This window comes from Typopeltis vanoorti, chromosome 13 (assembly GCF_054136105.1).
Source record: "Typopeltis vanoorti isolate ZY-2024b chromosome 13, IOZ_Tvanoo_1.0, whole genome shotgun sequence".
Classification (NCBI taxonomy): domain Eukaryota; kingdom Metazoa; phylum Arthropoda; class Arachnida; order Uropygi; family Thelyphonidae; genus Typopeltis; species Typopeltis vanoorti.
In genome coordinates, this window is record NC_143561.1 from 64,528,146 (window position 1) to 64,543,326 (window position 15,181).

The 15,181-nt window shown below is 35.6% G+C and overlaps 1 protein-coding gene across 1 annotated transcript in view; it reads right to left on the bottom strand.

Annotated features, from left to right (window-relative positions):
• hiw (MYC binding protein highwire) overlaps window positions 1-15,181 on the bottom strand; it is a 1,014,282-nt gene that overhangs the window by 282,348 nt on the left and 716,753 nt on the right. Inside the window, exon 59 of the mRNA XM_090402616.1 lies at window positions 1,639-1,844. Coding sequence (XP_090258742.1) covers window positions 1,639-1,844 — 206 coding nt within the window. The remainder of the gene's footprint in view (window positions 1-1,638; window positions 1,845-15,181) is intronic.

The window sequence follows — 15,181 nt, forward strand, 5'->3', positions numbered from 1 at the left end:
TATTTCCATGTCATTTTATTGAGTGAATTTGAGTTGGATTATTTTAGTATGTGTAGTGTTACCCTTTATATGTATCGATTGAGCATGAATAAATTGTTTTGTTTGTCAAATAACTTGCCTGATTCTGTCTTACCAATAATTCTGTCTTCTCATAAAAAGATGGAACCTGTGTTACCTTAAGAGTAAAAGTAGCCATGACTGACAAATAGTAGGTTTGAAACGTTGCTTGACTTAGAGATAATTCCGTGTTGTGCTGGGCATTTTTCTTGCATGTAGAGGAAAGATATACAATTCCTCTACGCAATCTCTGATGGCTCAGTCTTAATTCAAATAAATTTTCAGAGATCAGTGTGAGAAAAAGCCAGCTATTTAGACAAAGGAATTGGCTCCAGCCAGAGGCAATTCCTAAATTCTAAAATACATACACATGAAGTAGCATAGTCATGACCTTGAGCGAGGGGGGGGGTTAAATTGATAGACTGAAAAGATTAAAGGTGATAGACTATTGCAAGCAATGAGATTACACCTCGGAGTTACGACTGTTAAGTAAGTTGAGTAAAATAAGTAAATAAACAAAGAGAAGAAATATTTAATATTGAATTTACAAGTACAATATAAAAATATTTAAATTTTACAACAGGATAGTAATAAAGGCTCGGGAAAAACAGAGAAAAAATATGGGAAGAAAAGCATTGCAAAAATAATAAGAACAAAAGGGACCAGTATCATCATTGTGAAGTCACTTCCATGCGATATGCAAGCTCCACATTACCCAAACCAACGTGCAGTGTTATTTTCACTGCCATTGGGACTGGAAGTTTGGAAAGCTGCGTTATGGAGCAAAATCATGCTACATTCTCTATCAAGAAGATGAGTGGGTATGGATTTGGTGGATGCCCAGTAAAGTCTCTTACCAGAGTGCATAACCCCAACTATGAAATTTGGAGGTGACTGCGTGATGGTATGACTCTTTTTTCCTGGTTTGGCCTCAAAGCTGTTGTGTGCCATGAACACTGAACTCTGAGAGATACCTGAAGATTCTGGACAATGAACTGCTTCCTATTTTGTGGCATTTCTGACCATTGTCTCTTTCAAGACAATGCACCATGTCATAAGGTCACTGCTGTTGCTGTAATTGCATGGCTTGTGGACAAACATCACCACACTTGACTGGCCTCCACAGAGTCTTGATCTCAACCCTATTAAACATCTGTGGGATAAACTGGAGCCCCTCACATGAGGTCAAGGGATGTCCACCTTACAACACTACAGGATTGTTGCATGCCTCCAGGAAGAATGGTCCAAAATTTCCATCGACTGCAGCATATGCTTGTGGATATGATATGCATATGACTGCAGCAAACATGTAGGTTTGCTGCAGTCATCATAGCAAAAGGAGGTCCTACATCTTAAGCTGTGTACCATGGCTATTTGTTCCTTACACCATGGTGTCCATTGACTTCTTTCCAAGCAGTATATCACTCACTCACACACACACACACACACAAGAATATAAGTGGTAGTATATGAATACACAAGATCATTGAATTGCGATATAAATATTAAAGCTGTAGTGGTATATGGTTTATTCAAAAGTTTTTGTTTTTTTTCCCCTGAATATCCTACTACTTTCTTTACCTGCATAGCATAAACTCTGCATGCTGCTTTCCTCAATGCTTGTTTCATGGCCAACTGGAGACTGTCAAGATCATGCCTCTGAAGAATGAAAATCATTACTGGCCGCTGAAGAGAAAACTCTGCCACTGTTCCTGGCCGTTCCATCATTAGTGAAACTAACTTGGTTAGAGCAGCAGATGGTTGACACAAGAAAGAAGCACTACTGTCTGAAAGTTATTCAAAGATTTTTTTTTTTGTCAATAGATTGACAGAATAGTATGAAAAAAGTATCACATAATTCATCATAAAATGACAGGTAAAATATTTGAAAAACAAACTATTTAAAACTTTCACAATTGTAAGGAGTTTCTGCTTATATTAATTGCCTTTAACATTTTATCATGTGATGGATATTTGAGTGTTTCAAATTAATAAAAACATCAATAAAGAACATTAATATTAAACATCTTAGATATCTGTGCAATTAGATAAGTTAGATTTATAATAATTAATAGTGATGAGTTGTTATAATGCTTTTGACAAAACTTTGGAACAAACAATCCTAAACCAAAGCAAGCCAATTTTTCTCCAAAGAGAAAACTAATTATATTACCTCTCATTATTCAAGACTCCAGTATTAATCTACTTTTTAGTGCTAGCTAAAAATCAGCTACTTATGATGAATGTCACACTAATTTTACCTTCACTATGAAAAGAGATCAGTATTACACTACACAGCTATTCAGATTATTTACTGAACAACTTAATTCAATGAAGAAAGCATAAAATACTTTTAATTTATACAAACCAATGATAGTACCATCATCATTACCAAATGAATCATATGCATTTACAAAGGGAGGGGGGGGGGAATCAGCATACTATCTAGTATAACATGAAAAGTTTACATTACTACTTAATCTGTATTCACAATTTTCTTCCAAATTAGTTTCTTGTTCATGAAGATTCCAATATTGTCACATCTTATACACTAACTCATAAACTCACCTAGATTTTGGTCTTCCTACAGATCTTTTTTTCCTACCATCCTGGCATCAAAACCTTGTTTTGCTAATAATTTTCTCCTCTATTTTCTTTAAATGACATACTTCCTGAGATTAAGCTCTGCTCACACCTTTCTGAATGCTAACAATATCAAGTTCCTTCCTAATATCTTTTTGCCATTGATGCCTATTTGTTCGCTTTCCTAATTCTTCTCGTATCTGTGCTTTCTAATCTTTGATAAACTTACTGAAATAGAGAGCCAAAAGGCTTCACTTCGGCGATGCAAAATTATTCAAATTAAGTGGATATTGAATCCAACATTATTTCAAAGCCAAATACAGAAACTACAAGAGTTTCATATAGAAAAGTTTTGAAATAGACTTTTTTTTTTCTAACCCAGTTCTCAGATTTAATTTAAATTTTAATTAATATTTTAATTTTTTTAAATTTAATTTAAAGTTTACATTTTACAATACAGTAATACAAACAATGAATGAGGATAAGGCATATAATGTCATTTTTTTAGATTCTGCAAAGGCATTTGAAAGGGGTATCACATAACAATTTTGTTTTTTAGTTGCAACGTATGGGTTTGGATATCAGGTTGGTGAATGGCATGAGTAACTGGTTTTCTGTTAAATATCAGAGTAGTATACAAAGGAGCAGTATTAAGAAGGTCACAAATGGTTTCAGAGGGTTCAGTACTAGAAGCATTACTATTCAATCTTTATGTTACAGATACTGCAACAAGACTACAGGGAGATTGCAGATGATGTGAAGCTTGGGAGGGTTATTAGTATTAGTGCTGATGTTTTGGCTCTTCAAGAGGATTTGAGTAAGCTGGATAGGTGGGCAAATTAATGATGATAGTTTAATGCAACTAAAAAGTAAGTTTTAAAATTTAGGATCAGCAGATGGAATGCTTCATATTCACTTTGTACAGTTATACTGGAAGAAGTAGGAGAAGCAAGGGATCTTGGAAGTGATTGTAAACAGAAACTTAAAGTTCAGAAGTCATATTATGAAGGTTGCAAAGATATCTCAGAGAACTGCTGCAATATTTGGGGGGGGGGGAACAATGGTCATGAGATAAAAGAGTGGTGATCCCACTGTATAAAGATTTGATCAGATCACATCTGGATTTCATTGCTCACCAGGATTTGAAAGGATGATGCAACCTTGGAGAGAGTATAGAGATGGATAAGGAAAATGATATCAAGATTGTATAATATTAATTCTGAGGAACAGATGGATGGCATGCAGACTTAGTGTTTAGTGGATAGAAGACAAAAAAAAAAAAAAAAAAAAAAATGAAGGGATATGATTGAGACATTTAAGTTATTGAAGGGTTATTATTAGATTAACGCTAGGGAGATTTTTCACATTGTAGGATGAGGGAAAGGAAAAGGGCCACCCTGGAAGTGAAAACAAAGAAATGAGTAAAAGGGTGGGAAGTAAATTTTTTGCATGCAGATTGGAAGGAACATTAAATGTATTGCCTAAGAGGATGGCAAAAGTGCAAATATTATTATTATTACGTGACATCTCCGGGAATTCCAAAGACTCATTGAGGGAGGGCATCTACCCTACAACTCTCTCTCCATTACTCAATCTACCAACCACAGTGAACCACATCATCTACACTAATGCCATCTACTGACCACCACGACCACTAGTATTTTCACAGACAATCACAAACATTCATGCCCATAGCAGGATTTTAACCTACAGCCTTTTGGCTGGAGAGCGGATATGTTAACCACTCGGCCAAACTTAGTAGTGACTAGCATTGTCTTCCAATGGCGAGTCTTGTGACTCCTTTGAAGTCAAGAAAATAATAATATTGAGGAGAACATTGGCTATTAAAGATAAAGAGTGGTGGTCCCATTATATAAATCTTTGATCACCCCAGATCTGGATTTCTTTACTTATATCTAGTCACTAGGATTTGAAGGAGATGAAGTAGCCTTAGAGAGACGAATAACAAAAATGATATCAGAACTGTACGATACTGATTATGAAGATAGACTGAGGGCAGATTGTAGAATTTTGTAGATAGAAGAAAAACAGGGGGGGGGATATGGCTGAGACATTTAAGCTGTTGAAAGATTATGATCAGATAGATTAACACTTGGGAAATTTTTCATATGGCAAAATGAGGAAAAAAACAAGTCCTGGAAGTTGCAAAAGAAAGTAGCGAGTAAAAGAGTAAGAATTTCTTCAGTTCATATGATAAAACAAGGAAAGGAGTGAATAATATATATTTTGACCTGAAAATTACAGGCCATCAGTGGCAAAAGTTTAATACAGAGTAGAATGTTAACAATGGACTGATTTGAAACAGTGAGAGCCACATTGTTACAATGAAACAATGCAAAGGCATAACTGAGGATACATTGTATTATTAGTTATTAATTAAAACTTTAATTATGTTTAATTAAAATAAGACTCCCATATCTTTAATAATGAGAGGCAGCTATTCTGATTTAAAGTTTTGAATTTAATCAGAATGAAGTAAGGCTTTGGTGCTTTCTTTTAAATAAATGTTTGAATTTACAGCAACAATGTTGGAGAAAGTGTGTTTCAGACCATAGGATATTGTTGTTTGTGATCATCTGGCCCCATCACGAAGATCCATTAACTACTTTCCAGCAAGCATAAACAATGTTCATCCACACATTAACTTCACTATGGAAAATGAAAAATTATCCTTAGATGTCCTATTCCTCTGCTCATTATCAGGTGAACTGATTACTTCTGTTATTGAAAGCCTACCTTCACTAGAAACTACATTTAACAGCCAGCTTACCATAATTAAAAGAAAAGATCAAAGCAAAATACAGGTGACAGAAATAAGATTTAAGAACAATGAAAGAATGCACAAAATTAGACCATATAAAAAATGAAACCTTAGAAGAGAGCTGGATATTTACAACTTAAATGAAAAGATAAAGGAAGAGAGAGAAACAGAAATAATATAGGACAAAAAGATATTTGCTACCAAAAGAAGCGGATCAATATAGACTGGGGGGCAGGGGGGGACCAGAAGCATGATGCAAAAAACCAGTGAAGCTGGAACAGGTATGAGATATCAGGCAAATGCCTAATACTTGATGAGAAGAGGAAAAATAAGAAATATATATACCAAATATTACCACACTACAAAAATTATTCAGACATCTTGATTTTTCTTGAATACTACTCACAGAAGCATTAGAACTTGTAGCTTTCCGATTATTAGCAGGCTATAAGTTCTAATGCTTGACCAAACTGGCAAATGCAACTGATATCATCAAAACTGGTAAAGTAATGGTTAAAAAATAAATAAAAAGAGGCAAACCACAAATTGATAGGAAAGAATAACAGAAAGATATACATTCATTCCGTCATGCATCAGTGGATATTCTGAACCAGGAATTTACGATACCCATAGCTATAAAGGTAACCAGAAACTACACAAGGGTTCCTATAGTCTGTTTCTATGAAAGTCTGCTATGCACAAAAAATCTCCCCTCCCCTGAAAAATAGTCTAAAATTGACTTACATTGTGCAGAGCTGGTCAAGCAAACAGCATATCACTGGAAAGCTGTGGTATAGTGATGAATCATAACATATGCTTTTCAAATCAGATGATCAGTTGGTATAGAGCAGCTACCAAGAGAATGTTATTTACTGTACTCTTTTTCAGGTTATCTTGGAAGTAAAGAAATATACTACAGGCATTACTGCTTCCAAAGGTAGCGGGATATTAGTTCGCTGTTAGTATGGCAACAGCGAAGCACGTTGCATTTGTAACTAAGCATATGTGTAGAAAATCAACTAAACACTGTCGATGCCCAAATCACACCATTCTACCTATAACGTTACATTATGATTGCAAATATGAAATTGCACGGCCAAAATGACTCTTATATGACTGTGTGCCTTTGAATTTTCTGGAATTAACTGATAGGTTGTAACAAAAAAATGTCATATAGTTTATTATAAACTGGCTTAAAAGATAAGCAGTGATTGTTTACATTATGAAGTGAACTTCACTCATCACAACGCACATTTCTGAACATGACATATTTTATTACAATAAGATATACATAAACGCTCTTATCCCTTCATTAATTTAATGAGAAAGCTCCTCAACACCACTCAGGCTATGAGTAATATCATCAGATTGTGCAACTTCACTGAATAAAGATTCAGAGCTGTCATCTACCGTGAAACACACGTTTTCTACTACCTCATCTATCATTCCATCAAGGGCCCATAGTTTTTCTGCTTCTTCAATAACATGGGTTATGCAACTTTTCCATGTGCACTCAGTAATTTTTTGAAATCCTTCCATGACCAGTCTTTCAACATCTGAAATTCTGAAAGTTGTATTTTTAGCTGCAACATGTCCCTTAATTTGTGCCCAGATGAGTTCTATGAGGTGGAAGAACAAATAACTGTGTGTGTGTGCTTTCTGTTCATCAAACTGTCAATGCAATATTTTTGACATTTACTACCAAGTTCAATGGTTCTGCTTTCACCATATCAGAAGTAAAACCGATTCCTTTCTCCTTCAGCCACTTCTGAATGTCCTTTTTCGTGTAGCCTGAGATGGCACATTTTCCAGTTGGACAGAATGGTAAGGTGCATTGTCCATTACAATAATGCTGTTAGGCTCAATGTTTGGCAAAAACATGTTCGTGGGCCAATGCTCATAGTGCTTACCATCCATTTCCTAATGATAATTGCCTTGTGATTTCTGTGCTTGTAAAATTTGAAGGGTCTCCCTGGTACAAATCTGTCTTCACTGCCAACATGCGTTATGATTATACGAGACCCCTTTCCACTTGGAGCTTTCAGGCCTGTCATTAAGCCCAACAAAAATGCTTGACGAGCACTTTTTACTGTCGTATTCTAGAGAACTTTAGTGAAGATGTGACTGGCATTCACCCAGGTTTCATCTGTATAATAAATTTTTTGTCCCTCACGATGATATTTCCTGATAGAATACAAATACTGGAGATGTTATAAAATTATATCTTCCCTTCCAAATAATGCCGATGATTGCTTTCTTGTGGTGTAAACAAAACCAAGGTCCTTTAACAACCGGTAAGTTGTTGTTAATGAAATGTGAGGGAGATCTTCATTATTGTTTACAACATTACCTTATATATCGTAGGAATTTCATTCTTTCGGAAGAAATGGTGCACTTTCTGACAAATTACTGACAGCATAAAGTCATCGTATTTCACTGAGCGTGTGCGTAGTCCTATGGCACTAGCCCTATTCTTCCCCAGCGTACGCAGTTCTCCCATCGTGGTCGGCTCCTCCTTCATGCAGTATACTGCCGTCTTACTTACACCTGTCAGTTCCACTGTTTGCATCACGATATTGCCCACTGTTTCATCAGGATTTCTCGTCCATAAACCAGAGTAAACATTTAGTATGATGTGTTTTTCAGAGGTTTGCCTTTAGGATGTGTTACTAATTTAGGACTACCGCAAGTGGGAATACAAGATCAAACACCACCAGTCATCTCCGCCATGTGTAGAATAAAGTCGGCAATCGGTAGAGACCACATGATAGATAATTGCATTATTTGAAAATAAGTTTGCTGTAACAATTTAATGGTATGAAACAGAAAATTCTAGCATCGGTAAGGAAGTAGTAAAATAATTATATACAAAGTACTCAGGGCCGTTGCCAGATATTAGATAGCACCCTGAGGCAAACAATTAAATATCACCCCTGATGGATTATAAGACAAAAATGTAAGAAAATCTCCATTTTTTTTTTTTTTTTTTTTTTTTACTACAACAAAAACATTAATGCAAAATGATTACATAATAATATTAATTAAATGTCTGCTCTAAGGGGATATCACACAATAAAACTGTTCATAAGCTCTTCTAAATTTAAATTAGATGCTATGTCCGCCTCTATCGATATAGTTGCTAGACCAACAAATCTTTCTTGGATCATTGCTGTTTGCAAATAATTTTTAATCAGTTTAAGCTTAGAAAAACTTCTTTCCGCACTTGCTACAATAACAGGAATTGTTAGCGTAGCGACAATTCCTATCGCAATATGGCTGAACGAGTGCCCTTATTAAGCCGCGCCGTGAGGCAGGCTGCCTCTATGCTACACCCTGTCGACGGTACTGAAAGTACTACACGATGTGATAATGTAAAAAATTTAAGGAACTATTTTAAGCAGCGTAAGCCTACAGTACAAATGGTAAGAAAAGCCGGAAATGTAGCTCATTCCGCTACTTCCAGATAACCTGAAAAAAGAGTATAGGTGTATTATCTATCTCATCTGCTAAATGTAATGGCTGTGGTGTAACAAGTGTACCCTCCTCAAAATAAAAAATAAATAAATAAAAATTATATATTAATATACTGAAAAAATCTTTGCTGCACAGCATGAAGTTTCTGTACAAGTAACTAATTTGAATATCACCTTGATGGACTTGTGATTTCAGTCAGGATTGCTCCATGACTGCAGGTTGTAAAGAGTCCAGTTATTCCTGTCTTGAGCCTTTCTTCTCCATTTTCTTCCAACTTTCTTGATCACTGGCCTTCCAGGTTTCCGTTTGGTTTCTCTTGGATACCAATTTGTTACTCTGACTGTCCATCTGTTTTCTCTCATTCTGACAAGATGTCCTGCCCATATACTTTTACTGCTGTAGACTGCTTTTATTACATCTTTGAGTCCACACCTCTTCCTGATTTCTATGTGTTTTATGTGGTCAATTTTATTTATATTGCACATTCTTCTTTCTATTGCATGATGAGTTGTTATTAAGCTTTGTTCATCTTTTAAAGTTGTGTTCCATGTTTCACTGCCATAAGTTAATGCTGGTAGGATGTGACTAGTGAAAAGATGGGCTCTTATTTATTTATTTATCTATGTTTTGGTTGATAACTGTTGATTTTATTTTGTTGAAGGCCATCCAAGCAGCTCTTTTTCTCCTTGCTATTTCATTTGATATGTCGTTTTTCATTTTTATAGACTGTCCAAGGTAGATGTGATCAACATCTTCAATGGTATGGGATTCTCGACTGATTGTACCGAAGTACCCCCTTATTCACAGGTTAGCTATACACGGTCAACCCTGGTCTGAAAACATTAAATGGAAAATTCCAGAAATAAACAATTTATAATTACATCAGCAATGTGAATTTTTAAATCCAACATTATTTCAAATGGTGGACATAGGTGAACTCCATGATGGACACAGGAAATTAATGAGGCAGTGAAGGAAAAGAAGAAAGCATATCAAAACTTGCTGGCAAATAAGTCAGCTTGTGCTGTTAGAGAATACAGAGACAAATGTAAGAAAGTTATACACTGTGTAAAACTAGCTAAACAACAGCCATGGGAAGACTTGGTAAGAACATAGAAAATAAATATCAAAAAGGTGGAAAGATATTCTGCAGGTTGTTGAAAAAGCTCAGAAATGAAGGAATATGCTGTAAAAGAAACTAGAAATGATAAAGGTGACATAAAAACTGGAGAAAAAGATATCCTTGATGTATGGAGTAATTAATTCTAAAAATTGCAAAATGAAACAATCCTTGACAGCACAGTTTACAGTGGTAAAAAAAACACTCAACATGCATGCAATCAGGAATACATATCCATACTTGAAGTAGAAAAAACCATCAAAAGCCTGAAATGTGGAAAGGCAGCTGGAGTAGACGATATTCGACCAGAAATGCCAAAGTATGGAGGTATAAAATTCTTAAAGGGGCTGCACTGCATAGTTCAGAAGGTCTGGAGAGAGGGACGAATTCCAGATGATTGAAGTAGAACTCTCATAGTGCCCACATATAAAAATGGAAATAAAAGTCAGTGTGAGAGCTACAGAGGTATTTCTCTATTGAATGTACCTCGTAAGATTTATGCAAGTATACCTGAGAAACTCTTCAAAAGGATTGTGGAAGGGAAGCTTGGAAGAAGAACAAGCTACATTCAAGCCAAATAGAGGCGGTCAGGATCAGATTTTCCACCATTACCACAAATAGTTGAGAAATCGTGGGAATATAACAAAGATCTGTATTTAAGTTTTGTAGACCTGCAAAAGGCATATGACAAGGTGCCAAGAGGAAAGCTATTCAAAATGCTAGTTATATGGTGTCAATGTGGCATTATATCAAGCAATACTTTAGTCTTCATTTGATTTGTAAGTCAGAAGTTAGAATTGAAAGAAGTACATGAAGATGGCTTGATATTAAATCTAGTGTCAGGCAAGGATGTACATTATCCCCCTCGGTTATTCATTATCTACATTTATCACATTATGAAAGAAAGCGATATTAAACCTGACATCAAAATTGGATATGTTAATCTCAGCCCTAACGATATGCAGGTGATGTTATAATTTTAAATATATCCAGTACAAGTTTGTTAGATTCCCTGAATAAATTGAATAACTGTTGTAATAAATTTGTTATGAAAATCAGCAATAACAAGATAATGAAAATAAACAGAAACATTTAAAATGTCAGCTGCATCGTGAATGGAGACCTATAGAACAAGTAAAACATTTCAGCTACTTAGACACAATTTTTAGTGCAGATGGCATATTAAATTTGGAAATAGACAACAGAATCAACAAAGTTGGTATGGTAGGAAGTCAACTGAATAAATTTATATGGAATAAGAGAGAAATGACCACAAATATGAGTCCTGAGAAAGATTGAGGGAGGGGGGGGAGGCATGAACTGATGGCATCAATGGCCATATCATATTAAAAACGAGAATATTAGGAAAGAACTTAACATTGTTAGCATCCAGGAATGTTTTTGAAGAGCTACTCTTAGTTGGTATGGTCACTTAAACAGAATGGGAGAGGAAAGATTAGCAAAACAGGTGTTCTCTGACAGGTTGACAGGATAAAGACCTAGATGAAGACCAAGATATAGGTGGATTGATACAGTAAAAAGTGCCCTAGAAGATAGAAATATAAGATTTAATAATGTTGAAGTCTTGACAGATAATAGATGGATTTGGTGGAAAATTGTAGATAGGAAGTTACTAATGATATAAGTTTTTCTTGTAGTACTATCATATCCTGTATACTCCTTGAGAATACATGTCAAAAATTTGATGATAATGAACTTTATTGTAGGTATGTATAGGAAAAAACATAGTATGGATAGTACAGAACCACATATAATATGGTTCTGTACTATCCGCAATTTCAGGTATCCATGGGTGTGTCTTGGAACGTATTCCCCGCAGATAAAGGGGGAGGGGCTACAATATTCGTTTTTCCATCCATGATGTTTTGTCCAGATGTATTTTCAATCCAATGTTTTGAAAGTTTTGGCTTACGTCATTCAGCATTGATTCTAAGAGTTCAGGGGAGTGAGATATTAATACCACATCGTCAGCGAATAATAGAATATTCAACATTTCACCATCGACTTTTATCCCACCTTTCATGTCAGTTTTTTGAACGATGCTGTCCAGCGTACATGTGAAAAGATTAGGTGATGAGACATCATCACCCTGACGTACTCCTCTACTTAAATTAATTTTAATCAGGTGATTGAAAAGAGTGATATTTGTTGTACCTTCTTTGTAAATATCTTTTATGGAAATATGCTATTTCTACTCCTTGTTCTATTAAATCTTGGAATACTACTTTATGTTCAACAGTGTCAAATGCCGTTTTAAAATCTAGAAAAAGAAAACAAAGTGGCATATGGTATTCACTGTATCTTTCTGTTAGTTGACTAATAGTTTGAATATGGTCTATTGTCGAAAAGCCTCTTTTGAAACCTGCCTGTTCTTCGGCAGCTATTTTCATTCATGGAGGTTTGTATTCTATTTAGAATGACTCTGGCGAATATTTTATGTGTGTGTGATAATAGACAGATGGATCTGTAATTACTGATGTCTTCTTTATTACCTTTTTTATGCAGAATTATGGTTTTTGATGTTTTCTGTTCAGTAGGTGCTTTTTCCTTAATTGTATATATCGAGTAAATCTTTCTGCTAGAGCTTTAAAGAGTACTTGTCCACCCATTTTTAATTCGTCGGATTTTATACCATCAATTCCTGGTGATCGGTCAGTTTTCATATGGTGGATAGCCATTTTTACTTCTGAGGTAGGATAGATGGTATTTCCAAATTTTTATCTAGTACTGGAGCTGTGACTACTTGTTTAGATGAACAAAGGTTCTCATAAAAGGATTTTATTATTTTTTCCATTTCACCTCTGTTTGTGTGCCTGTTTCCTTGATTGTCTATGGATGCTGATGGTAGTGGTTGCTTTAGACTTATTTCTTTTTCTAATTTTTTTAGGCTACTGCAGAGCCTAGCTGCTGCTTCTAATTTTGTCCTTCTTCTTCTTCTTCTTATTATTATTATGTGACACCTCCATGGAGTCCAAGGACTCATCGAGGGAGGGCACCCACTCTACAACTGTGTCTACTCTACAGCTCATTCTAACCGCAACTACACCAACACCAGTATTTCCACAGACAAACACAAACATCCATGCCCATAGCAGGATTCAAACGTGCAGCCTTATGGCTGGAGAGCAGATACATTAACCACTTGGCAAACCAGGCTGGCATCCATACATATTATAGTCATCTTTGATATCCTGCCTCAGTGTTTACAGATAATTTTATATTCTAAAGAGTCTTTTCCTGTATCTTTCAGGAAAAGATTGTTTTCCTGAAAGATACAAGAAATGTTATCATTCTCACTGATAGGCATTAGCAGGTTTTACGAGGAAGTTCATAGGAGGCTCTTTCTTTGCAATTCAATAAATGATTATTAAAATTTGATAAATCTTCATCGCTGTTGTTTTTTAATTTAATTTCCAGTCAGTTTCTTCCACATTTTTTTTTAATTGTTCAAAATGTATCTGTTTTGAGTGTTTTTTTATGGTTGGAGTGTGCTCATATACATTCTTCATTTTTTCCTATTTTGAGGATGGCTCTTATTGGATGGTGGTCTGAATGAATATCACAGTAGGTGTTTCCAATGTTTTCAACACTTTTTTACTATTGTTTTGCAATTTGTTGAGAATGAAATCAATTTCATTTCTTGTCTCTCCATTTGGAGATTGCCAAGTCCATCTTTTCCCAGTTCTCTTTTTAAAAAAAAACTATTCATAATGTAAAGTCTTTCTGCTTCGCCAGGAGTTCGTCTCATTCATTTCTTTCCCCCATGGTCCAATGTATTTTTCTTCACTAGATCCTGTACCAATCTTTGCGCTGAAATCCTCACACACTATAATGTATGTTGTTTTCTTCTGTAATATTTCTGATTGGTATTCACAGAAGTTTTCTATTTCTTCTATGTCAGTTGTTGAAGTAAGTGTATAGACCACTATTATTTTTATTGTTACTAATCTCCTATTTTTAATTTTAGTGTTCCTAGTCATTCAGAATGGATTGTGCAAGAAATAATATTTTTAGTTAGCTTTTCGTTTATTATGAAAATAACTCCTCCAACCATTGTAGCATTACCTGAAGCTCCAAGGAAAATTTGGTTGCCAATGTTCCATTTTGCTGTTAATTCAGAGCTTCTTCAGGTTTCACAAATACCAAGAACATCAAACTTTACATTTTTCTCGAAGCAGGAAATCAATATGGGAGTCTGAAAACAAAGTTCGAGTGTTGAAAGAACCAATAAATAGGGTCGAATTTCCAGATGATGGTCTACTTTCCTGTGCAAGATTCTTAGCATCCACTGCTCTTGCAGATTCTTCACCACCACCTTGGTGGGATTGCAAAGAGACGTGCAGGACTGGGGGCCTTTTTCTTCTTCTACTTGCTGGCATCTTTACAGTGGTCTACAGCACTACTCCTGAAATGGTTCTGAAGTGCACCTTTGGTCCAAGGCTCGTTATTCATTATTTGGAGTGGCCCACTTAGGCTTCCATCATCCACCACTTGAGGGATGTGCTTGATGTAAATGACGTCCCTCCCCCAACTTGAATATTATTATGATTATTATTATCACCAGACCTACATACAGTCAAGAGACTCATCATGGGAGGTCCCACTCTCATATGCACAGGTCATCAGAATGCATTCCAATCATCTACCACTCTCCATGCAAAAAAAAAATCTACTCCTCATCCCCATGCTCATGACCACCTTATACAGATTCCAAGGACAGTCTCTCATTCCCCCCCAGTCTCCAGATATTCTATGAAAAATCTCATCCATACTAATCTGGTAATTACCACTTATGTGTCTCGGTCATTTCTATACAACTAGGCTCTGTAATTCTCAATCTGTCCTCATATTCCACATTCCAGAGACCAGAAACCAACTTAGTCAATTGCCTCTGAACTCTCTCCAACATCTCATCATCCTTTTGATAACCTGGTGACCACAGTGCACAGTAATCCATATGGACTGATCAAAGCCTTGTACAATGGAATCAATACATCATTAATTTTCTACATGTCAGCGTTCTCTGCATCATTCCCATAATCCGCAGTGTTGTCCTCACAATTTTAGCCAAATGTCCATGAAATTTGAAGTCCCTGTCCACCATCACTCCCAGATCTTTCATCTCCTCTAAAATATCTTCACCA